The 22,937-nt window shown below is 57.3% G+C and overlaps 1 protein-coding gene across 2 annotated transcripts in view; it reads left to right on the top strand.

Moving 5' to 3' along the window:
- The first annotated feature begins 61 nt into the window (after positions 1–61).
- The window catches only part of LRP1 (LDL receptor related protein 1), a 76,026-nt gene continuing 53,150 nt past the window's right edge, over positions 62–22,937 (top strand). For both annotated transcript variants that reach the window (XM_030886046.2, XM_045290291.1), the window contains exons 1-6: positions 62–442; positions 8,798–8,920; positions 11,668–11,805; positions 13,503–13,622; positions 14,653–14,781; positions 14,885–15,148. In XM_030886046.2, the coding sequence (XP_030741906.1) occupies positions 307–442; positions 8,798–8,920; positions 11,668–11,805; positions 13,503–13,622; positions 14,653–14,781; positions 14,885–15,148 (910 nt within the window). In that variant the 5' untranslated portion in view covers positions 62–306. The remainder of the gene's footprint in view (positions 443–8,797; positions 8,921–11,667; positions 11,806–13,502; positions 13,623–14,652; positions 14,782–14,884; positions 15,149–22,937) is intronic.

The raw sequence follows: 22,937 nt of genomic DNA, 5'->3' as shown, positions 1-22,937 counted from the left end.
CCCCCACCCGGTCCACGCCCCCCACCCCACCCCCGCCTCCTCCCAATTGTGCATTTTTGCACCCGGAGGCGGCTCCGAGATGGGGCTGTGAGCTTCGCCCCGGGAGGGGGAGAGAGGAGCAGCGAGGAAAGCAGGGGGTGAAGGTTTGGGATTTAGGGGCACTGGGCGCACCCCAGTCAGCAGGCCCTCCCTAAAGGGCTCCGAACTCTGCCTCTTCACCGACGCCCCTGGTGCGCTTGGCCGAGGGAAAGGATAAGAATAGAGGCGGAGAGGCGGGGAAAGGAGGCGAAAAGGGGGACCCCCCAAATGGGGGGGCGAAGGCGAGAAGTAGCAGGACGGGAGGGGAAGGGGCTGCTGCTTGCCTCAGCCTGCACCATGCTGACCCCGCCGTGGCTGTTGCTGCTGCCCCTGCTCTCCGCTCCGGTCGCCGCGGCTATCGACGGTGAGTGAGAATCCCCGGCCCCTCGGACCCCTGGGGACACCCCCTCCCTAGCCCCCCCTCCAGCGGACGGATGAAGAAGGGAGCCGCGGGAGGGGGTGCCTTTTGTTTTCCCAGTCCAGCTGACACAGCATCGGCCCGACTGGGGGCGGGGATGGGGGGTCCGATTCGGGGGATGGGGGTCCTAGGCAAATGATGCTTCCGGGACCCCCCAGCCCAGACAAAGACCCGAGGCCTGGATAAGGAGAGGAGGGCTCCCCCTTTCTGATCCTGGTATCCAGAGGCCTTCTCTGCCTCTGGTCGGGGAGGGCTTCTACCTCCCCTTCATTCCACCACCCCCCCATCTGAATTGTGAAGGAATCCGGATTTGCAATATACAGCAGCAAAAGGGGGCAGCGAGGAGGGGGGGCGGCTTCTGCAGTGGCCTTGGAAGCTCAGGGGGGAGCCAGGCTAGGGGTGTCCCGCTGGGCAGAGGGCTGGCAGGCCCGGGAAAGCTGTGGGTAGCGAGAGGGAGGGCCACCACCGGGAGGGCCCCCTGCTTGGGTGTGGAATCTGGGCCCCAGAGCCCAGGCTTGGAGGCCTGGGTCCAGGATCCAGCGGGCTCCACGCCTGGGTTCTGGAGCCTGCTCTGCCCCCTCTCCGGGCCTCTGTCAGTAGTCTGGGTAGGGCTGTTTTGGGGGGCAGAGGGAGGAGTGTCAGGCTATGTGACTGAATTTTCCTTCTTAATTCCTGGGAGCTTTGGGAGGAAAAAAAAACACATCAGATGTCATCGCTGGGGAAGGGGACTGGAGAATGGCCTGGAATGCTGGAGGCTGGGGGTGGGGGAGCCGGAACGTTGGGAAGCTGCTTTCTTCCTGACTTCTGCTTGATGGCAGTTTGCTGGGGAAGGAGAGCTGGAGCTGGGATGGTTTATGGCAGTGCCCCCCAACTCCTCATTCCCTATGCTTTAGTAAATGAGTTTATTTACTAAATAAATAAACCCGCCCACCCCCACCCTCACCCCCAGTCCAAACACACACATATTACGTCTAATGTGGAGTTAAGCTTAAGGTAGAACTGTATTCTGTAGGGGAAATGAAGTGCCCCCCCCCTCCCATTTTCTGTCAGTGTATTTTCTTTTTTTTGCTCATGAGTCACTGGTTCAAGTCTTGCCCAAGCTTTAAACTGGGGTCATGAGGTTTGACTAGGTCCCTTGTTTGAGAAGGGGTGGGACTGCACCCTTCCTGACATCTTAGCCCCCCCACCCAGGGACAAAACTGGGCCCAATACCAGCATGCAAGAAGAAACAGCTCTGCTTTCCACCCCCTCCTCCATTTTAAAAATTTTGCCAGGTTAGGATTGTGAAAGTTTTTCTCCGAAACCAGATTATCTCTCCCTCCTTTCCCCCCCTCCCCAACTTTCTTAGTTCCTGTTGCCAAGAAGCAGCTGTGCCCAGAAAGAAGGGTGTATTCAGTCCCTATTTTGGGGACTGTCTGTTTGCCCCCCACCCCTAACTACCTAGCTGTAGTTGAATACCGTCCAGATCAGCCAGCTCCTGTCCCTGACTCCCTCCGCCAGGCTGGCCCTGTGAGGTGGGATTGGAAACTGGGTGCAGGCAGCTTCTGGAAAGGGGTAGAATAAACTTTTTTTTTTTTTTTTGCTTGAAGAAAGAGATGCACACACCCCGAGTCCTGTGAAGGAGGGTGGATGCGGTTAGGAGAAGCCAAGGGGTCTCTGGGAGGAAGACAGAAGGGTCCCAGTCCTAGCCAGGGACGATGCCCAAGTGGCTTCACTCCCAGTCCACTAAGCCTAAAACCAAAGACTTGTTGCCAACAAGTCGATTTGGACCCATAGCCACCCAAGCCTCTGGAGACTGTGTTGGTTGCCGGAGGATAGAAGGAAGGAGATTGGACTTCTCCTTAACCGTCTCTCTCTTTTTGTATTCCCTGGCCAGAGTGACCTGACCGCTACACAAAGCCTTAGGGAAAGGACTCTCCCAAACACTCACTGCTATGTTCACCTTGGGAATGGAAATACGGAAACTCCTTTCCACCTCACTTGCAGGGGGGAGGAAAAAAAAGAATCATATAGAACCATATCACAGTCCACCTCTCTCCTGAAGTCTCCTGGAGCCCCCCATCCCTCTGTGCCTGGCCTCTGCCGCAAACCCACAGAGACTGGACTTTCTCCTTTGCTTTTGGGATTGAAAAAAAGACCTCAGCCCAGGTTACCTGACCTAGCCTCTAACTTCTTCCTGCTGTCTCAGGTCCAGCTGACTGCTTCCCTGGGGTGGGGTTGGGGTTGGGGTGGGGGGCTTTACCTTCTATCCCTGAACTTCCTCCAGGGCCCCCTCTCTTTGGGGAACAATGCCAGACCTCACAGGTAGACAAAATTGAGTGCCATTGAGAAAGTCAGAAAAAGAGATAGATAGGACATAGAAAGGGGAGGGGAAGAGGGATTACTGAGGCCCTGGCTGAGATTAGACAAGCCAACATGGCTCAAGGGAAAAGGTTGGCTTCCTCGACTCTCCACAACCCTGTGAGGGGCTGGGGGTGGAGGTATGGATAGATCCAGTTACCAGACAGGATAGGCGTACAGTGGAACTGAATTAGGAGGCTAGGGGTCAGCACCTGGCTCCCTGCGAGATGTCTCAAGGCCTGTTCTCACCTGGCCAGACACAAATTATTGAACACCTCTCTTTAGCCTCAGCATCGTCTCTTCTTTTCTAAATTTCTACCAATGGCTTTTCTTTATTAGGGCTGCCCCTCATCGTCTAAAGCAGGGATGTATAGGTCAGCAGCTTGGGGAGTAGACAGAGGTTGTGATGCCTAAGACTGCTTCCCAGGATTTCCTTTTCTTTCCATCCTGCTCCTGTTCCCTCCATTTCTTTTTTTCCCCCTGTCCTCAACCACTTCCCCCATCATTGGGCCTCCTAAGAATGTCAGCCAGGACCTTGGCTAGAGCCAACTTCTATCCAAATCTCTTTGGCACCGTCCTTCCTTACCTTGGGGAAGTCCTTCCTTCAAGTCGAACTCTCCTTCTTCCTGCTGCAATCTCAGCCTTTCACACTGGAGCCTGGAGGGCTCATGGAGAGCTCAGCACCCTTGGGTGCAGTTGAGTGGCATGCTCTAAAATTTCCTGACCAGGTGCCAGGGATGAGTTTTCATGAGCCCCCAGGGAACCTGCTCCCCGTCTCATGACCTGTCCCAGATTTCAGCCTGGTTAGCAGGATCCTGCATTGTTTGGAGAAGGAAGCAGTTGGCTCCGGAGTACTTCCGGAGCAGTGGCTGCAGGCCGCAGTGTAAAGCCACCAGGAGCAAGATGGGGTGGGGGATGGACAGTCATCTCTCTTGCTCCTGCGTAGGAATGGATGTCCCTCGTAGGTCCAGGAGATCCAATCTTCCCTCCCAATTCTATGGCCCCTGTTTTGAGTCTCCCTGGGGTCAGACACTGCTAGCTATCTGTAGATACCTTTGTAGGTAGAAACTTTGTAGATACCTGTAGATAGGTATCTGTAGTTACCTAGGTAGACACCTCAGCCTGGGGTGTACGTTGTCCCCACCCGACTCTGAGTCTCAGGAGGGGTTGTCCCTCTCTGGGTTCATCCCGGGACAGCTGTGTCATTGTCTTGGCCACCTCTGGCCTGAGACCCCTTCCTGGCTTTGGGTCTGGCTGGCTGACACCGGGTATGTTGTATCTGCCTGGGGCTCATCTCTCTTATTGCCTGTCCTACATGCCCAAACGCCCTTGGTCTCTGTCACTCGCCTTATTTGTCTCTGGCTGTCTTTATGTACTTCCACCCCGGCCTCCTGGTATCCCAAAAGCCACCTGAGAACTAGGGTCTTACCTGGGTTGGCCCACATGCTTTCTAGTTCCTTCCTTCCTTTCCATCTGGGACTTATTTTCCCTTTCTCAGAATACCAGGCTTAGCAGTGAAAGCTTCCCCTTCGCTTTCCTCCAAGTTCCCCTCTCTTTCTGGGCTGAGGAAATGGGCTTAGGAGCAAATGTTTCTGGAAGATGGGAACTTGGTATCCTATGTGGACTAAGTTAGATGGGGGAAGGAGGCATTGCTGAAGGAAGGAGGTTAGACTTCTGGAAGAACTTCTTTATGATCAGGAGCTTGACAACTAGGTGTAGAAAGATGTGAGGAATGGGTCAGCAGCTTAGAGCGTTTACTTCTAGCGAACATAGTCTAGTGTGTGTGTGTGTGTGTGTGTGTGTGTGTGTGTGTTTCTTATAAATGCCTGGTGAGATATATGCTGACTTCTGGAAGCATTTGAGGGGTCTGGAGTTTATTTGTGGGAAAAGGTCAGGATGGTGGGGAGGTCATGGGTCAGGCTGATGTCCTGCTGAGTCAATATTGACTCAGGATGGAAGGGTAGACCCTTCACCTCCCCTGGCAGTCCAAGCCACCCCGTCTGTCCATCTGTCCAGGCCGCAGAGCAGAGGCCCAGACTCAGGAATGACAAAAATGTGTCTAAGCCTCACTGAGCTGCGGGAAGGAGCCAGGGGGTAACACCCAAAATACATAAAATGAAGTGAAAAGCTCGATGTTTGGGTCTGGGCAGCCCTCGCTACCCCACCCCCAGCTGTCTGAAAGTGCAGATTCCTGCAGGCTCTGACCCCCCACTCCCGCCACTACCCGGTGACCGCCTGATGTGTAGCTCCCCTTAGAAAACATCTCCCACGTACATGGTCTCTCCCCCCCTTTGCCACGGCTGCGCTTGGAAAGCTCTCTGGCCTCGGCTGTGCTGTTCTACCTCCTTATCGCCTTGTCCTTAGAGCTGGGCTTCATAGATGGGGAGGTGGAACAGGGGGCGAGGAGAATAGCAAGAGCCAATGGGTTTGGGTTTGGGGCGCTGGGCATGTCCCACCACCAGGCCTACCCTACCGATCCTCACCTCTGGTGCACTTGGCCAAAGGAAAGGATAAGAATGGAGGCATGCTTTCCTTCTGGAAGTACCATCTGAGGCCTCTCCTCTTCCTCACCCTTGCTCTCCCCATGGGGCACTAACTGCTGGGACCCTTCCTCTGGAGAGGACTCCTTCAGTGGCCTGTATTTTCCCGGCTCCCTCTCTTCTCTGGCCAGGTCCTATCCAACACCCCCTCCTTCCCCCCAAGGCCCCAGAATGGGACAGAGGACAAAAGCCATGGCTCCAGCCGGGCAGTGGGTTCCGTGTTGTGTCTGGACGCACACCTAACCTACACCTCCTGCCCTGGCTCCAGCCCGGTGCCCCTGGGGACCATGGTTGGGCTGGGCGCCTGGTTTGGGAGGGGGCAGGGGTGTTAACCAGAGTTAGCATGGCGGTCACATTCATCTCCCGGCAAAGCTGAGAACAGACGGTCCCTGTGTCCTGGTGTTCTCCCTGAAACCTCACTCCCTCTCCTCTCACTCTCTCCTCTCCCTCCTCCCTCTTGCTCATCCCTCTTCCACTCATTCTAGTCCTCCCCTCCGAGGGAAACCAAATGAACCATCCCTCTCACCCTTGGGGTAGGGGGTGGAGAACCCAGGCGCCTCATAGCCAGCGGGGAAACCACTGCTCAGCTACTTACCTCTCTGTGCCTCGGTTTCCGCATCGGCAAACTCACGGGCCTGAGAGGGTCTCAGTGGGTCTGTGTGTACAGATCAATGGCAGAAGCACAGTGAAGGCTTTAAAGAGGGTTACCTCCTGCCACGAGGCACCCCCAGCCCTTATGAGGGGTGGGAGGCAGAGGCTGAGCCTTGGGCGGTCTAGTCCCTCATCTGCACTGCAGGTAGGTTTTCTGGGCGCTGAAGGCTCAGCTGAGAGACGTGGGCTTGGTGACTGGCGCTGCCCCACCCCCACGGCAGCCCCCTTGGCTATGTAGCCTCCCCCAAAGAAGGTTATTTGTTTCTTTCCTTAGTGCTCCCCCTGAAGGAAATCAAAGACAGGCCTAGCCCTTCTAACTCCAAATCCCTGGGGCTTTCTCCACCATCCCTGACAGGAAGGAAGTTCTTACCCATATCCCTCGCCAGTTCTTGTGCCTGGCCCTTGGGAGAGAGCCTCTGCCCCTCCCCGTCCCCGTGCCCCCCACCCCAGCCGCCTTGCCTAAGGAGATACCACTGTGGGCAGGGGCCCTTGAGCGAGCCTCTGCCTTCTCCTTCTCCTTCCCCATCCCCCATCCCCCTCTGAAAGAGCACATCTGGTTTGTGAATCCCTCATTCCAGCTTTCGGAGTTTGCCAGCTGCTGTTTCCTCTTTCCAGTTCAGGCCAAAATGGGGGTGGGGGACAGCCCTGGGGACTAAGTGAGGGCCCAAAAGGGGGCGGCAGCACGGCTGGGACGTGGAGGGGAGGGGAGGTTAGGAAGATCAACCAGTGACATCACGCTGGGCAGGGGGATAAACTGAGTCCCAGGTGAGGACAGAAGGGGTGCAATGGGAAGAACTAAAGTACCTGGGGGGTGGCATGGGGGGTGGGTCTAGGGTGCCTGAACTCTAAATGTCTCTTCTGCCTCAGCCCCATTCCTGCCCCCCTTGAACCCCCCCACCCGGCGGACAGAGGATGGTTCTCCAGCATGCTAACTAGGCTGGCCGGCTGTTCTCCGGGAAGACCTCACAGCTGGCCCAGTGGGGCAATGAACTCAGCATTATCCACCTCCTCAAGGGGCCTTTATTCCCGGCTTCCCGGCTCAGGGGGGTGTGGGGTAGAGGAGGGGAACTGGAGGGGGGTGTGCGCTGGTGGGGCCATCCTTGATGTATTTCCTGAGCTCGGTTCGCCCTGGCCAGGGGCCTGAGTGTAGCCCCCTCTGCCAGCAATGGAGTTTAGAGAGGGAGGGCATCTCCATTTGCCGCCCCCACCCCCACCACCACCGCAGGCTCTCCCCTTCCTTGCTCAGAACTCCTGACACTCAACATCCATCTCTGCCCCAGCCCTGAGGTCACACTGCTGGGTGGTTGAGTTGGTGCCTACAGCTATCTTCCCAGGGGGCCATGAGTCCTGAGGGTTGGGAGGGGTGTCTCACTCCCCCTTGGCACCCCTAGTGCCCAGCAGGGAACTGGCCTTCCGCGTATGCCAGCTGACTGCAAATGGAGTTGACACAAGCTAAGGGGACTCGGGCCTGGGGAGGGGTGAGGAGGGTGGTGGGACAGCTCTTAAGTGCCACGCTGTGGGGGAGGGTACAGGTGAAGAGCTCAGCATTGGTCTCACGCCACCTGTGTGGCTTTGGGCACGTTACGTGCCCTCTCTGAGGCTGTTTTCCTCCTTGGTGAACTAGGGGTATTAGTAAGTCATGCCTGTTTGGTTATCAGATATGTTATCAGGAAGGGCCACTCGCTGAAAAAGACATCATGTTTGGCAAAAAAAAAAAGAGGAAGATCCTCAAGGAAATGGGTTGGCGCCACAGCTGTGACAACGGGCCCACACATAAGGATGACGCCGGATGAGTGCGTCTGTCCTGTTGTCCGTGGGGGCACTCGGAGTCTGTACCTAACGCCACCACTTACAAGACCCTGTCGTCCTGTGGAAAGGCTTATCTAAGATGACACACGGAAAGAACGGATGTCCCTTGCACATACTAAGGCCTCTGTCAACAGAGTGGGCAGTTTCCAGGCCCTATTCCTCGTGGACGAATGGGGTAGGAGCACTGGGCGGGGGCCGCTGGTGGGGAAGAGCGAGTGCCTTTCCATGGTGGCTGCCCTGAAACCAGCTCCTAAGACCAGGCCCCACCCCCCACCCCGGCCTCTTCTCCCCAGTTGTCCTTCTGATCGGACCTCCGTGGCTCTGCTGTAAGTCCTCACACACAAACAATCAAGTAGACTAGGAGGATGCGGGGCGTTCCCTGCCCTGCCCTGCCGCACCCCAGCCTTGCCCTCCTGTACCTCTGCCGATAACATCTCCAAGAGTGCTGATGCCCTTGCCAGTGCCAAGGACATACACACACACACACACACACACACACACACACACTTCCTGCCTGGGGGCCTGGAGGGTGGCAATGGGTGGGATAATGAGTTCAAGGACCAGGAGTGTCCCGGATGACTGAGGTACAGAGAGCTTGGAAAGTTCAGCTCCAGACTTCTCTAGTGCAAGGGAGAGGAAGCTAAAGATGGTGAAGGCCTAAATACCCCTGTCCCTCAGTGGTGCTAGAAATCACCAGGTTGGTGATGGGTGTGTATGGAGGGGGAGGTCTGGTGTAGCCAGAGTGACTCAGAAACCAGGGCTTTGGCCTCGAGGCCTGGGGGTAAGGTGCCTGTCGAGGTGGAGACAGTAAAGCATGCCCCCACCCCCAGGCCCCACCTGACCCTGACCCTCCAGGCACACAGGCCCTGGCCCAGACTGCTGGGGCGTGAGCTCTAGGGCCTTGGAGTTGGCCGTTATGGCAGTCCTCATTCTGGATTCCCTCTCCTTTCCCTGCCCCTAGCTCCCAAGACCTGCAGCCCCAAGCAGTTTGCCTGCAGAGACCAGGTCACCTGTATCTCCAAGGGCTGGCGGTGTGATGGCGAGAGGGACTGTCCAGATGGCTCAGATGAGGCCCCTGAGATCTGTAAGTACCTTCCTGGGGCCCTTCCCCCAAGCCAGTCCTGGGCTCATCGCCTTTTGTCTAGAGGTCGCTGGTTTGGGTGAGAACAGTTGGCGTGACATGGACCTTGCTCTGTGCTTGTGTTTGTCCATGACATGGCTAAAACTGTCCACTGCTTTCTCATCAAAGTGCCCCACAGGTTGCCTGGTGTGCTCAGAAGGGGACTCCCTGCACCCCTTCCCCAGCTCTCCCCTCTGGAGCCGGCCCACACAACTGTAGTGGGCCAGCCTCCCTTGCTCAGCGCTTTCTTCTCCTGGCCTGGCCCTGGATGAGTGCCCCCAGGTCTGCCAGATCTCCCTCCTGCTCTCAGACTCCCAGGCCAAAGGCCAGACTCTGGCTGGGCCTCCACCAGAAGCCCCGCCCCTGTGTGCAGAGTTTCCCGCCCCCAGTAAGTGGTGTAATCAGAGGCAGCTGTTTAACTGGGAGAAAGGTCCCCGCCCAGCCTTACTCCACCAATGGCGGGTAGAGGACTTGCTGGCCGCTCCCCAGAGTCCTGGAGTCTCCACCTTCACCCACATTAGCTAATCTGGGCCAGGGTCTAGGTGAGCCCTGACTGCCTGGGTCTGACTGGTCTCTTCTGGGCTTTATCCTATCCCAGGCCCATCCTTGCCCTCATCCCACACGCCCACCCATAATTATCAGGGGTAATTTTAGGGCTGGAAAGGGAACCTCCATTTCGCAGTCTCACCCCACTCCCTGCCCTGGAGGGGTGGGGCCAGGGGTGTGCCGCAAGTGCCTCTGTGTGTGTGTGGGGTGGGGTGGGGGGTCAGGCAGGAGCCTTTCCTTGTTTGAGATCCCCCCTCATCCCCACCTCTGGGACCTCGATGCTTGGTGTTAGGGTTAAGGAAAGGCAGGCAGAGGGGCCGTAGGTGGCTCCTTTTGCCAAGTCTTCCATCTTATGCACAGCCCCCCACTGTTCACATCTGGGAAGCCCACCCCCTGGAAAAGGCCAGGGGGTTGTTAGAACAGGAAGTCAGCTGGCCGCCACTCTGGACTCCAACACCACAGTAGCGAGGACAGTGCAGGACTGGCAGGGCTGCTGCTGTGCGTGGGCTCCATAGTCGTGGGGACTGACTTGATGGCCCCCAGAGACGCCGTCCACTCACACACATTCCTGGGTCCTGGACATTCATCAGCCTCCTTCCTGGGCGTCTGCTCCCACGGCTCACCGCAGGCACACTGCCAGCCCCCTCGGGAATGGTTCAGATCCACAACCTGCTCAGGACACACGTGGGCAGAGGAGCAGTCCCCAAACAAACCCACCCCCACAAGGACACAGGAACCCTCATTCTGAGACCAGAGGCACCAAGGCAGGTTGAGACCGAGGGGCACTCCGTCACACCCACACTCCAACCCCTCACCCATAGGCACTACCTCTTTGGAACACCCTGTCCCGGAGCCGGAGCCGGGCCCTGGGTGGCCACCGGGCAGCCACCTGTTTCCAGCTTGTAGGACCCCTGGCATCCTGGACTGTGGACCACCCTGGGATTCCCCGGGGAGAGGTCCTGGGGGGTAGGGAGGTGGGCATTCAACCCACCCTCTGTAACTAAGGAAGCACCACTGATACAACCAGGTTACCATGAGCTTTACCAAATCCTGCTCTGGGATCGCAAGTCTAGACTAGCACTTCCCAGAAGAAATATAATCAGAGGTGCATGGGCTGTTTAACATATTCTCAGTAGCTACATGAGAAAAGCTGGCGTGACTGCTGAGCTAATGCTAACGGTGGTGGCGGAATGATCTGGACAAGGATGGCGGCAAGAATGGTGGCCGAGCTTGAAGAACACGTTCAAGGTCACCGAATTGTGTGTGCAGAAATTAGGGAGCTGACCTGTGTTTTGTATCTTTTTACTACACTGAAATTTAAAAGAGAGAGAGAAATAGATCAAATATATTTTAATAATACAATCATGGTTTTTTTTTAAACAAAACATCTTGCAAGATGGGGGGTGCTTAATAAAGTTGCTGGAAATTTTTGGTTCTCTTTTCATTCCATTTTCCACAGGCTTTCTGAAGCCTCCTCCTATATCAATATTGAAATATAAAGATAATTAACATAAGGTAATAGTAATGTATAATACTGTACAATAATTAATGGCACTTTTTTGCATGCCTTTTCCCCCCCAGGAAACCTTCAAAATCTAGTATGTATTTTATACTTGCCATTTGAGATCGTCACATGCCCAGTGCTCATACTGCTCACGGATTGGTGGCTATGGGCTGGGCATTGCCGTTCTGGGCGGAGGTGTTGGCCACTGTGGAAGTTTCTCCGATATAGACTTGGTTCATTGAAACTTTTGACCTCTGACGTCACTGTCTCCTCAACATAAAACGTAGGGGCCTTTGGGAAGTGGACTCTACTGAAAGCCTAGTCCCATCCCCACCCCCCGAATCTACCCACCCGCCCACTGCCACCACCACCTGATTACTGAAGAGAAAGACAGGTCTCTCTACTCCCATACAGAGTTACAGTCTTGGAAACCCACAGGGGCAGGTCTGCCCTGCCCTGCCCTGTAGGGTCACTCTGAGTCGGCATGACTCGATGCAGTGAGTGAGAGGGTGAGGTGGAAGAATCTACCAGCCCCTGAGGCTTCCCGAGGTGAAAAAGATCTGTGTCTGAAACCCCAGTCTTGGTTCACTCCCTCCCTCCTTGGACAGATGGCCACTGTAACCAGCTTCGTTCTGCTAACCGGTTGTTCCATCTGCCCCAGGTCCGCAGAGCAAGGTCCAGCGATGTCAGCCCAACGAGCACAATTGCCTGGGCACGGAGCTCTGCATCACCATGTCCCGCCTCTGCAACGGGGTCCAGGACTGCATGGACGGCTCGGACGAGGGCTCCCACTGCCGAGGTAAGGGCTCCTCTACCCTCTCCCGACCCCGCCTGGTCTCACCAAATGGGTGGCTGCAGGGACTTCTCAGCAAGCCCTTGGATCCCAGCTCTGTGATCCTTGTGGCCTAGGGAGTGTCAAGGTCATGGTGTGAGCCATGGGGGGTACCTGTGGGCCAGAGAAGGGCTCAGGCCTGCTTGTCAGGAGTAACGTCTCCCCTCGACCACTCTCAAGGCCTCAGCCTGCACCTGAGATTAAGGCTTACGGTACAGGGGGTGGGGGTGGGGGTGGGGGTGAGGGGTGGGCAGGGGGAACACTGTGGGGCTCTGAGCAAGACCCTGGGGTAGGATGGCCTTCCCGGGTGTGGGGTTGGCTTCCTGAGCCTGTGTGCCTGTCAGAAAGCATCTGCCTGTAGGAGAAGGCACATCTGGATCCTGTTCAGAGAGAAAGGGGGGTGTGGAGCAAGGCAGTCTGTGGAAGATTTTTTCCCCTTTCCCTCAGTTTATTTTGCATGTTGGTGTTTGGGATGGAGCCCTAGGGATGTCGTGGTTGGGTTGCATGGTCGGCGGTTCGAAACCACCAGCAACTCCGTGAAAGAAAGACGTGGCTGCCCATCTCAGAAACCCACAGAGAGTCACTGTGAGTCAGCACTGACTCAATAGCTGCAAGGTTTTGACTTGAGTGTGTTTGGGGTGAGAGGCAGACTAGGAGCCAGGGGGCTGCCTTATCAGGGGAGGCCTGCTACAGATTGCTTCATTTGGAATATCTTATCAGCTTTTAAGACCACAAAGAAGGTTGAAAGCCAAGGGTTTGAACTTCCTTCTCTGATACCACAGAAATGAAGGCCTTCGAGCCCACTCACTCCGAATGCAGAAGAGATGCTCTTTTCTGGGTTTGCCACACAGACAGCATTTGGCCCTGAGTGGGGTGGACAGGACAGTGGATCTCTCGGGTAGAAAGAGGGAGGAGAAAGTAACGGGTCTCTGGCTCCCCAGGTTCCTCCCATCCCAGGTTCCACCCACCCAAGCAGGCTCAATGCCGCTAAGCTAAACATCTTAGCCTTTTGGGTGGCTTGTGCTGCTAGGTGGGGGCGGGGGCAGCGGGGCTGTAAGGCAGCTGGACAAAGGGGTCTTTGTGGTCAGGCCGCCTGGCCCCACGCAAGGACCATTAATTGGGTCGCTGGTCTGCGGGGGGTGCAGCTGCTCTCCCACCTCTCCCCACCCCCAGCTCACTCCCTCTGTCTCCAGTGGAAGTGGGTCAGCGAGGAAGGAAGATTAGCAGAGGCTCCTGAGGGAAGCCATTCTGCTCCTCCTTCCCATCCTCCACCTGGACCTCCAGCCCTCTCTCTGAGGCATGGGTGGGAGGGGTGAAGACAGAGCAGAGGTGGCCAGGGGTGCTACAAAAGAAGTGTTCCCCTCAGCCCTGATGCCAACCCTGAAGTCCCCAGGCAGAGCGACTGATAAGACTCACTGTCCCCTTGCTTGTGGGAGTCCAGAGTAACCTGAGGGGGAATTAGGGCTTCTAGGCTCACTCTGTCATGGTGGGCTGTGTCCTCCTGGGACTTCTACATGCTCGGCTTCCTAAGCTCCTTCGTCTCTAACATTGCAGCCCTTGGGAGTGGTTTCTGAGGAGCCTGTGGGGGTCGGGAGTTGGGGTTGAGAGCGGGATGTGGCAGCCAGTTCCAGGGGCCTGATTCTGTGTCTCGGGCTAACACACAGAGCTCCAAGGCAACTGTTCCAGGCTGGGCTGCCAGCACCACTGTGTCCCCACCCTCTCCGGACCCACCTGCTACTGTAACAGCAGCTTCCAGCTGCAGGCCGATGGCAAGACCTGCAAAGGTATGTGAGCCAGTGAGCTAAGCATGCTGGGGGCGTGGCGCCTGGCTGGGACAGGAGAAGAGGTGGCAGGGGGTACAATCAACAGGGGTGGGGGCTACAACCCCTGGACTACGTGCCTGTGAGTCAGACTTTAAAAAAACTCATCTTTAAAATGATAGGCCCTTGGTGATTTTTTTCCTTGTTAAACAACATTACAGTAGAAACCCAGGGCCCTCCCCCCACCCCCCCACCTTGACTCATCTTTGACGCCAGTCCCTTTCCCATCTCCGCGGGAGTGGTGTGTGTGCACGGGTCCCGGTTACAGCCCTGCCGCAAGCGCATGCCCTTCTCAGTGATTTCCAGTCATCAGGGTGTACCAGAGGGCTTTCCACACTGGCGCGTGCATGTTCTGCCGCATTCTTTAAAAAACCGCTGTGACGTCCGCCCTCCCGCCCGGGACCACAGCTAACTCCGTCAGTTCCCCGTGGATGAGTCACGCGTTCCCAACTCTCGGCGTTCCAAACAATGCAAACGTTGCTGTTTCGAATTTGCCTCCCTCGGCTCTTGGCGCAAAGGCTGCCTTCTCCATCAGGCCGGCCCTGACCATGCTCTGATGCCATCCCTCCACCCCCACCATTCCCTGTCCCTTTTCTGTGTTTCATTCCCACTCTACCCCGTTCCATAGCGCCAGCACCTGTCCTTTCCATCGGCACCATGAGCGTGTGATTTACCTCGTCCCTGGCTTTACGGGGCTTGCAATCTCTCTGTTATCCGGCTATAAATCTCACAGGGGCCGAGGCGGGGGTCTCTTTCGGTCTTTGCTGTCCCCGCAAGTCTAGAGCAGCGCCTTGCAGAGAGTAGCACTCGAGATAGGTAGGAGCCGAACGAACACGTGGATGTGCGCATGCGCCGAGGTAGAGCCCATGCTGGGTCTTAAAGTGTGCAGCTGTCAAGTGCTGAAGAACGGGCACCTGCCCGATGGTGTTGGAGGGCAACCTCCCCTGACAGCGTCACCCCGGAACTAACTGCCATCTTGCCCTGTCTCCGGCAGACTTCGACGAGTGCTCGGTGTACGGCACCTGCAGCCAGCTCTGCACCAACATGGATGGCTCCTTCACCTGTGGCTGTGTGGAGGGGTACCTGCTGCAACCGGACAACCGCTCCTGCAAAGCCAAGAACGGTAGGTGGGACCACCGGGGCCCTGGGTGCTGCTCTGAGGTGGCGGGCGACTAGGAGGCCCGCTGTCCCCTGGCTACACTGACCCTGCCCTCCTCTGCCTCCAGAGCCAGTAGACCGGCCCCCTGTGCTGCTGATTGCCAACTCCCAGAACATCCTGGCAACATACCTGAATGGGGCCCAGGTGTCGACCATCGTGCCCACCAGCACGCGGCAGACCACAGCCATGGACTTCAGCTACGCCAATGAGACCGTATGCTGGGTGCATGTCGGGGACAGTGCCTCCCAGACTCAGCTCAAGTGTGCCCGAATGCCTGGCCTGAAGGGCTTCGTGGATGAACACACCATCAACATCTCCCTCAGCCTGCACCGTGAGTTGCCTGCCCCCAGCATGGAGGGCTGGGGAGGTGGGCAAGGTGGACCCTGCTTGGGGCCAAGGCTAGGGCTCTGCAGATGGTGCCAAATAGGGTTGGGGTGGGAAGTCAGTCGGCAGGATGACCCCTGTCTGGGCAGAGGTGGGAGGTTAGATAGGATGGCCCCAGTGGGAAGTTAGAGCCTCAGTAAGGTACCCCTATGGGACCCTGAGGCAAGGGGCTATTCATGGTGTTCTCGGTGTGGCCCCTGCCCCTTCTTTCTCTCGGATCTAAGTCTCTGCGTGCCCCCTGCCTCTGGCTGCGGAAGGAGCAGTGGTCCCAGTCCCCAGAGACCAGGGATGGGGCCAGTCGTGACCGCTGGGAAAACAGAGTGGCCTTTCTGGGCAGGGCTGGCGCCTGTGGCTGAGGACCGAGGAGTGGGCCTGGGTTGGCCTCAGGGTCATCCCTAGAATGGACACCCCCCACCCCTTTTGGCTGTGTGGGTGCAGGGCTCTGTGGCGGTGAATGAGGCCAGGGGAGGGGCAGTGAGGGCCGAAGTCACTGAGCTTGGTAAGATAGCCTGGGCTCCCATTCCAGCTCCACCCCCGGCTGTTTGGGAGTGGAAGGGGGAGTGTCTCCGGATAGGGCCTCCCCCACATGAGCTGCTGCTGTCTAAATAAACAAAAGCCAGCATCTGGCATTGTCGCATCTCCACGGACACCCTACAGGGCAGCTGAGGGGAAGGATCTGTGATCTGCTGTTGCTCAGACCCCCTGGGAGAGCACCTGGGCCCGTGACCTTGTGCCAACCCGGATCCCTGCTCTTCTCGGTCTTGGCATCCTCACCCACACGAGGGGGAAATGCAGGGAAGAGAGCATGGGGAACTCCAAACCCACTGCCCCTGAGGTGACGCCGGCTCATGCCGGCCCTATAGGTGACTTTCCGAGGCTGTAAATCTTTTTTTTTTTAATCATTTTATTGGGGGCTCATACAACTCTTATCATAATCCATCCATCTATCCATTATGTCAAGCACCTTTGTACATACGTTGCCATCATCATTCTCAAAACATTTTCTTTCTACTTGAGCCCTTGATATCAGCTCTTCCCCCCCCCTGCCCCCCCCCCCGCCCCTGCGACTGTAACTCTTTACTGGAGTAGAAAGCCCCATCTTTTTCTCAAGGAGCCGCTGGTGGTTTGGAACTGCTGACCTTGTAGGTCACATCACCACTATACCGCCGGAGCTCCTTTGAACTTCCCCAAGCCCCCTGCTCTTTGTCCTGATGGGATCCCTGGCAGCTGAAGGACAGCACACACAGGGAGGCTTGGGGTTGGGAGGGAGGAGAAGACCTTGGGCTTCTCTGGGAGGTCTTTCAGGCTTCTTCTTTCACTAAAAGTCCCCACCAAAGACAAAGGTCCTAGCAGGGGAGGGCAAGGATTAGCTTGAGGCAGGGGGGCAGGGAAAGGGACCTTTAGGGATGGCAGACAGCGGGGGCTCCTCAGAGCCTCACTCTGGAACCTGGTCATATGGTTCGGTCCACTCCTTGGCCTCCGGATCATCGGGATGGCAGTATCCTGGGCTGGGCTTGCTGGGGACTTCCAGGCCCGGTTGGCTGAGATCTGGAGGTGAGCTGCTCAGGGAAGCTGTGTAGATAAGGAACAATTAAGGCAAGCCCCCTGGAGATACCTGCTTTGCTCCTACTCCCCTTCTACTACCTCACCCAGCAGGTCTGTCTGGACCGCAAGTTCCTCAGAGCCAGACCCGTGAGCTTTTGCGGGGTAGGCAGCTGGGGCGCCCTGGTGGGAATCTTCACTGCTGTGCGCTCTGCTCTCCTGCCTTCTTCCCCTGGAGAAACAGGAAATAAGCTGGGGCAGGCACCCCTCCCTTGGCAAACAGTCTGGCCTTCCAGTCTGGAGGCAGGCTGGGCCCCCTCTGGGGCAGAGTCCAGGAGGCTGGAAGAGCCCAGGGTGCTGGGGAAATGCGAGTGGGTAGATGAGGAGGTTCCTTTTGCCTGCCTGCTGCCCCCTTTCTGCCCCACCCACGCCTGTGCTGCCTGAATGTCTGGCTTGTCACCCTGAAGAAGGTTGTTTTGCTCTTATCCCACAAACTAATTATGGGCCCCAGCAGAGGATGTCGGAAGTGTCTGTCCCCGGCATCCCCTCCCCCAGCCCTGTTCATCCCTCTTCCCAGGAGAAACTGGCTGGCCTGCCCTGGAGTGCCGGTGGCCATCCAGGGTGCTCACCTGCACTGTGGCTGCTGCCCTATAATTACCTGCCCCAGGGGGGAGGGGAGGAGGAAGAAAGGCTGCAGCCCTCTCCTGCTTCCCCTCTGCCCCTGGGGGCAGCCCTCTCTGCACTCCTCCCACCCTGCTGTGACTGCGACACACACCACCTCCTCCGGGGTCTGTCGCTGAGCAGTGGCCAGCCTGCCAGTGTGGGAAAAGGGGAGCCTGCCCCAGAGAAAACTGGAAGTAGAAATAGACTAGAAAGAAGGAAGGAGGCCAGGAAGTGAGCTTGTTTCACTTGGGTCCCAAGCGTGTATGTGTGCTAGAGCTGCTCTGAGTCCTTGTGCCCTCAGAGGCCCCCTGGAGGTCAAGGTGTCCAGGCCATGCTCCTTGGAACCAGGCTTGGGCTTGAAGGCCCAGTTCTTTTCCTTCCCTTCCATCCACAAGGGCACAGGGAGACCCACAGACCTGACATTTCCTGGGGTGAGGGGGTGGGGGGTGGCGTGGCTAGGTTTGCGCCAGGTCTTAGAAACTCGGTCCTTGTGTCTCCTCCGCCCTCCTGGGAGGACATCCCAGGACCCAGCCTCCCCTCTGCTGCTGCCCTAGCAGGGGCCGAGGTGGAGGTCAGGGAGGGCTTCCCAGCCCAGGACTGCAGAGGAAGGGGCCGAGAGCCCCAGGAGCACTGAGCGACATACACTCGTGGGTTTTCAGTACTGTACTGGGTTTCCCAAAGCGGGGTCCCCTGGCCTTTGTACACAGACAAAGATTTCTGGTGATAGCATTGTTGCTGGTTGTGAGCTGCCGTGGCGTGCGCCGTAGGTTTTTTAAGGCTGTGATCTTTTAGGAGCAGATTGACGGGCTTGGATGGGTTTGAACCACCAACCTTCCCACTGGTGGTTGGGCGTGTCACCATCTGAGCCACCACACACCCTCATTGCCATCGAGCCAGTTAGGCCCCCTGGCCACCCTGGAGATCGAAGAGAGCTGCCCTGTGGGGTTTCTCAAGTTGTGACCGGGATGGGAACCGAGGGCCCCGTGTTTCTCCTGCAGAGTGGCTGGTGGGTCAAGCCCTTCACCACTGCACACCAGGGACTCGTTTTTATTAGAGTGGTCATGACTTATTGGCTGTTCACTAGGAAACTCCCGTAACTAGCGTATCAGACCTGTGATTTCATAGATGGCTCAAAAAATAAATGAACACACTGCCATTGAGTCATTGCTGCCTCATAGCAACCCTGTAGGAGAGGGTAGAACTGCCCCGTGAGGTTCTCAAGTTTCTAGAACTTGGAGTCTTTAACGCCAAAGTTCCTCTTACAAAGAGAGAGAGCGTGTGTTTCCAAGACTGTTACGCTTTACAGGAATAGAAAACCCCATCTTTGTCCTGTGGCTGGTAGTTTTGAACTGCTGACCTTGTGGTTAGCAGCTTGGGATGCTGCAAAATTAGAAAAGTGAGCTGATGTGAAGCAACTGTCCATAACCGCACCCGCCTGCTGGTCATCAATAGGACAGAGCCAGGGCCTGGCCACCCACCCAAGGAACCAGGCCCACCCCGTCACCGCCTGCAGGGCTGCTCCTGGGCCGCCTGCTGGTCAAGCTTGCTGACCCCACCCTCCCTTGGCCCCGCACTCCCTGGGCTAAGGGCCTCTGCCGGACCTCCCTTCAGTCTTAGTACTCCCCCAGGCCAGAGTGGAAAGGAACTGCCAGCTGGGCAGGCCAGGTGTGTGGGCAAGAGGCACTGAGGGTGCTGCCTGCCTTGGCCTTGAAGGAGATCGGCTTGCTGAAGCCACCCAGCAGCTGTGCTCTGTGTGTGAGGGGATGTCTGGAGGGTGCCCCTCCCTGCACCTCACTGTGCGGCAAGGGTAGTGCCAGGGAGAACAGGGAGGCTCAGAAAAGGCGCCCCCAGGCTACAGGCGACCGGGTTGCAAAATAGATCCCCTAGTCCAGCTGGCCAGCTTCACTTTCCCCACCTCCCTCCCTCCCTCTGTTTTTGTTGTAAAATCACAACAGGAAGTGGGGAGCAATCCATTCATGGGGGGGGGCCTGTGGCAGCAGAAGAGGGGGCATGCAGCAGCTCCTCTGAGTCTGCTTGCCCGGGTGCCCCAGGTCCACTAGGCTGCCTACCTCCATTTTAGAGCCCTCCATGTGAGTGCCAGGTACCCCCTTTCTTGGCCTTTCTGACAGAGGCTCAGGACCTTGTGGGGGGGGCACTGGCCACCCCCACTGTTTGCCTTGGACCCCTGCATTCTGGCTCTCTTGCTTCCCATTCCCGGTCCGAGTTTCCTAATTGTTGAACAGCCCCGTCCGTCCGTCCCCGCTCCTCACCCAGGCCAGGGCCAGCCCTGTGTCTCCTGGCGCCCATCCAGCCCTGGCCTCGCCTCCCCCGCTGTCTCCTTGAAGTTGCCTTTCCACCCAGCCTGCTCCCAACACCCCCTCCCTGTTTTCAAGCCAAAGGAAGTAACTTAAGCAAGAGAAATGAGTTTTAGAGCCCAGAGTGGATTTCTCAATAGCAGGGAGACCCTGACACTACAGACCTCAGACGTCTCATCCTTGGGGGCCTGGGGCCCTGGGGTCCTCGGACAGACAGACAGAGGGCAGGGCATCCCCCTCAGGCTGGAATTGCCAGCAGGGCCAGAAGGACACGGAGGGGGCGGGGTGACAGTGTGGCTGAGCCCCAGGACGTGACGGAGCTGAAAGCAGGACCTGTAGGACCCAGAAGGACGGTTCCTAAAAGAAGCTGCTGCCCAGCCTGCAGGCAGTCTCCTCCATCCCAAGCCCCCATGCTCCCAGTCAGCCCCGCCCCACACAGCCGTCCCTGGAGGGCTCTGGCAGCAGCATGGGTCACAGCGGGGATGTCCCTGGCCACAGGAGGAGCATACCAGCAGGAGAAGGGAAGGGAAAATGATGTCCCAGCTCTCGGACCACAACGTGAGGGCTCAGAATTCAACAAATATTTGTCGAGTGAATCAATACATGTTTGTCAGGCGCTGGGGTCAGATGAGAGACAGCACCCTGCCCTCGCCGTCTCTGCAGTCAGGTGAACCGGCAGTGCCACCCAAGCCTGGGAGGGAAGCCTGCCTCCTGGGGGCCTGGGCTGTACCTTGAAGGACAGTTGATCATCCCCACCTGCCCACCTGGAGGGCAGTTGTCAGGAGGGCTCTGGCCAAGGGTGGGACTAGGCCTGCAGGGGTCCTCAAACTACGGCCCGCGGCCCACCGAGGACGTTTTTTGCCCATTTTGTTTTTCACTTCAAAATAAAATGTGCAGTGTGCATAGGAATTTGTTCATAGTTGGGTTTTTTTTAAAAACTATAGTCGGACCCTCCAACGGGTCTGAGGGACAGTGAACTGGCCCCCTGTTTAAAAAGTTTGAGGACCCCTGGACTAGGGTGAAGGAGCGCGATGCCCCTGTCTGTGGAAGGCTTGTTCGGTGCCCAGCTCTGCTCGGTGCGGTTGATGCACCGGCCACCGTACAGATGAGGGAACTGAGGCCGGAGCTGGACCGTGACAGAACCAGCTTCAAAGCCGGGCTGTGTCTGGAGCCTGGCAGGGCTGGGCAGAGTAGAAGGAGGGGAGGGAAGGAGCCGAGAGACCCGAGACCTACAGTCTTGGGGGTGTTCTCGGCCCTGTCTTCCCCAGAGGGGCTGGGGTCCAGAGATGAAGTTAGGGTCTTCTTGGAGGTGGGTGGGGCCAGCATTTCGGGAAATGCCTGTTGAGCGGTAAGCCAAAGAGAAGTTGAGAGGGATTGGAGTCGTGGGGAGTGCTGAGCACTGGAGTGGGGGGGTTGTGGGGAGGCTCTGCAGTTACACACACACACACACACACACACACCCCAGGTCTATTCTGGGGCCCGGAACTGAAAGTCCTTTGAGTCATCACAGACAAGCTGTGGTCCCCACTCTTACTCCCTAACCCCAGCCCTGACTTCCTAATATCCTCTCTGCTGAAGCCCGAGTCCTGGTCCTCAAGACATTGCTGCACCCACCCCCACCCTGCCCTGCCCAACACCCTTCGCAACTGGGCTTCTCCTTCCTCAGGCCTGAGGGCCTCTGGGTCAGCGGAGCCACAAGGAGACCCGGTCTCTCTGGGCTGGGCCTGTGGAACCATGCCATTCTAGGTCATAGCCAGGGACTCCACCGGCCTGCTGGCCCCCTGCTGGTCCCCATGCCATGGGACACAGAGGACCAGGGGACCCATTCACTGTCTCTCAGACCGTTGGAGGGCCGGACGATAGTTTAAAAAAAACTATGAACAAATTCCTATGCGCACTGCACATATCTTATTTTGAAGTGAAAAAACAAAATGGGCAAAAACACCCGGCGGGCTGGATAAATGTCCTTGGTGGGCCGTGTGTGGCCCGCGGGCTGTAGTTTGAGGACCCCTGGGCCAGACAGCATGTGGTGGAGCTTGGTGGGAGTGATCCCTTCCACTTGAGCCCATCTCTCTTGGCTGGCCTTGGAGTTGTGGCCAAGTGTGTGCACATGTGCACATGAGTGTGTCTGCATGTGTGTGAGTGCACATGCATGTGCGCGCGCGTGTGAGCACATGTGTGTGCACATGAGTGTGCGCGCACATGAGTGTGTGCATGGGTGTGCACACGTGTGTGCGTGTGAGTACCTGAGTATGCACATATGAGTTGCATAAATGTGTGAGTACACACATGTGTGCACGTGTGAGCTTATGCATGTGCATGCATACATATGTGTGCACGAGTGCATACATGTGTGTGCACATGAGTATACATGTGCGCACGTGAGTGTGCATGTGCGCATGTGTGCATGTGTGTGCATGCATGTGCCTGTGCTTATATGTGTATGAATGTGCATGCATGTGTGTGCGTGGGGGCGGTGGCAGGCCGAGGAATCTGAACTTTAGGAAAGAGGGAAATCATGCGGTGGAGGGGGTTTGGATAACAAAGGATTTTGCTTGCAACTAATAGTCTCCAGCTGCAAAAATACCAAAGGGGAGCCGGCCAGGCCGGGGGGGATTCTGATTCTTGCCAACTCCTCACCGGCCTGCTGAGTGGGCCCCTGCCTGGCCTTTGGGAAGCAGGAGGGGGAGGTCACTTGGGCTCCCCCAGCTCCCAGCCCAAAGTAAATACTGGAGCTGGGGACACTCCGCTGCCTCCTTCCCAGAATTGAGAGCCACCAGGCCAGGAGGGAGGCCTTCAGGCTGGCCACCTCCGAGGGCTGCTGGCTGTCTGTGGAGCTGCACCGGGCGGGGGTGGGGGGAGGCCGCTCTCTGCAGCCCTCTGCCTCCTTCCCTCTTGCCAAGGGGAGGGTGGCCGGCCGGGGAGCTAGCTAGCCAGCAGGGTGTTGCCAGTCCTGAGCTGGGCAGTGACTCAGGAAGTTGGAGAGGAGGACATAGCTGTGCCAGCTGGTGCTGGGAAACCCGCTTCAGATGATGGGGCTGGTGGGCCTGCCAGCAGCCCCCCACCTCCACCGTGCCCACCGGGGCAGGGCCACAGCCATTTGCCGTCCACCGCTCGGAGGCTCTGGTTTCCTTGGGAGGTGGCCCAGAGGCATTCGTTCACATCTGTTTTCTCTGTGCCAGTCTCGGTTTGTAGCGTGCGTGCGTGCATGCGTGT

The sequence above is a fragment of the Echinops telfairi genome, unplaced genomic scaffold (genome assembly GCF_000313985.2).
Source record: "Echinops telfairi isolate 266 unplaced genomic scaffold, ASM31398v2 ScPeMD7_2;HRSCAF=8, whole genome shotgun sequence".
Lineage (NCBI taxonomy): Eukaryota > Metazoa > Chordata > Mammalia > Afrosoricida > Tenrecidae > Echinops > Echinops telfairi.
This window is presented reverse-complemented; position numbering and strand designations above follow the sequence as displayed.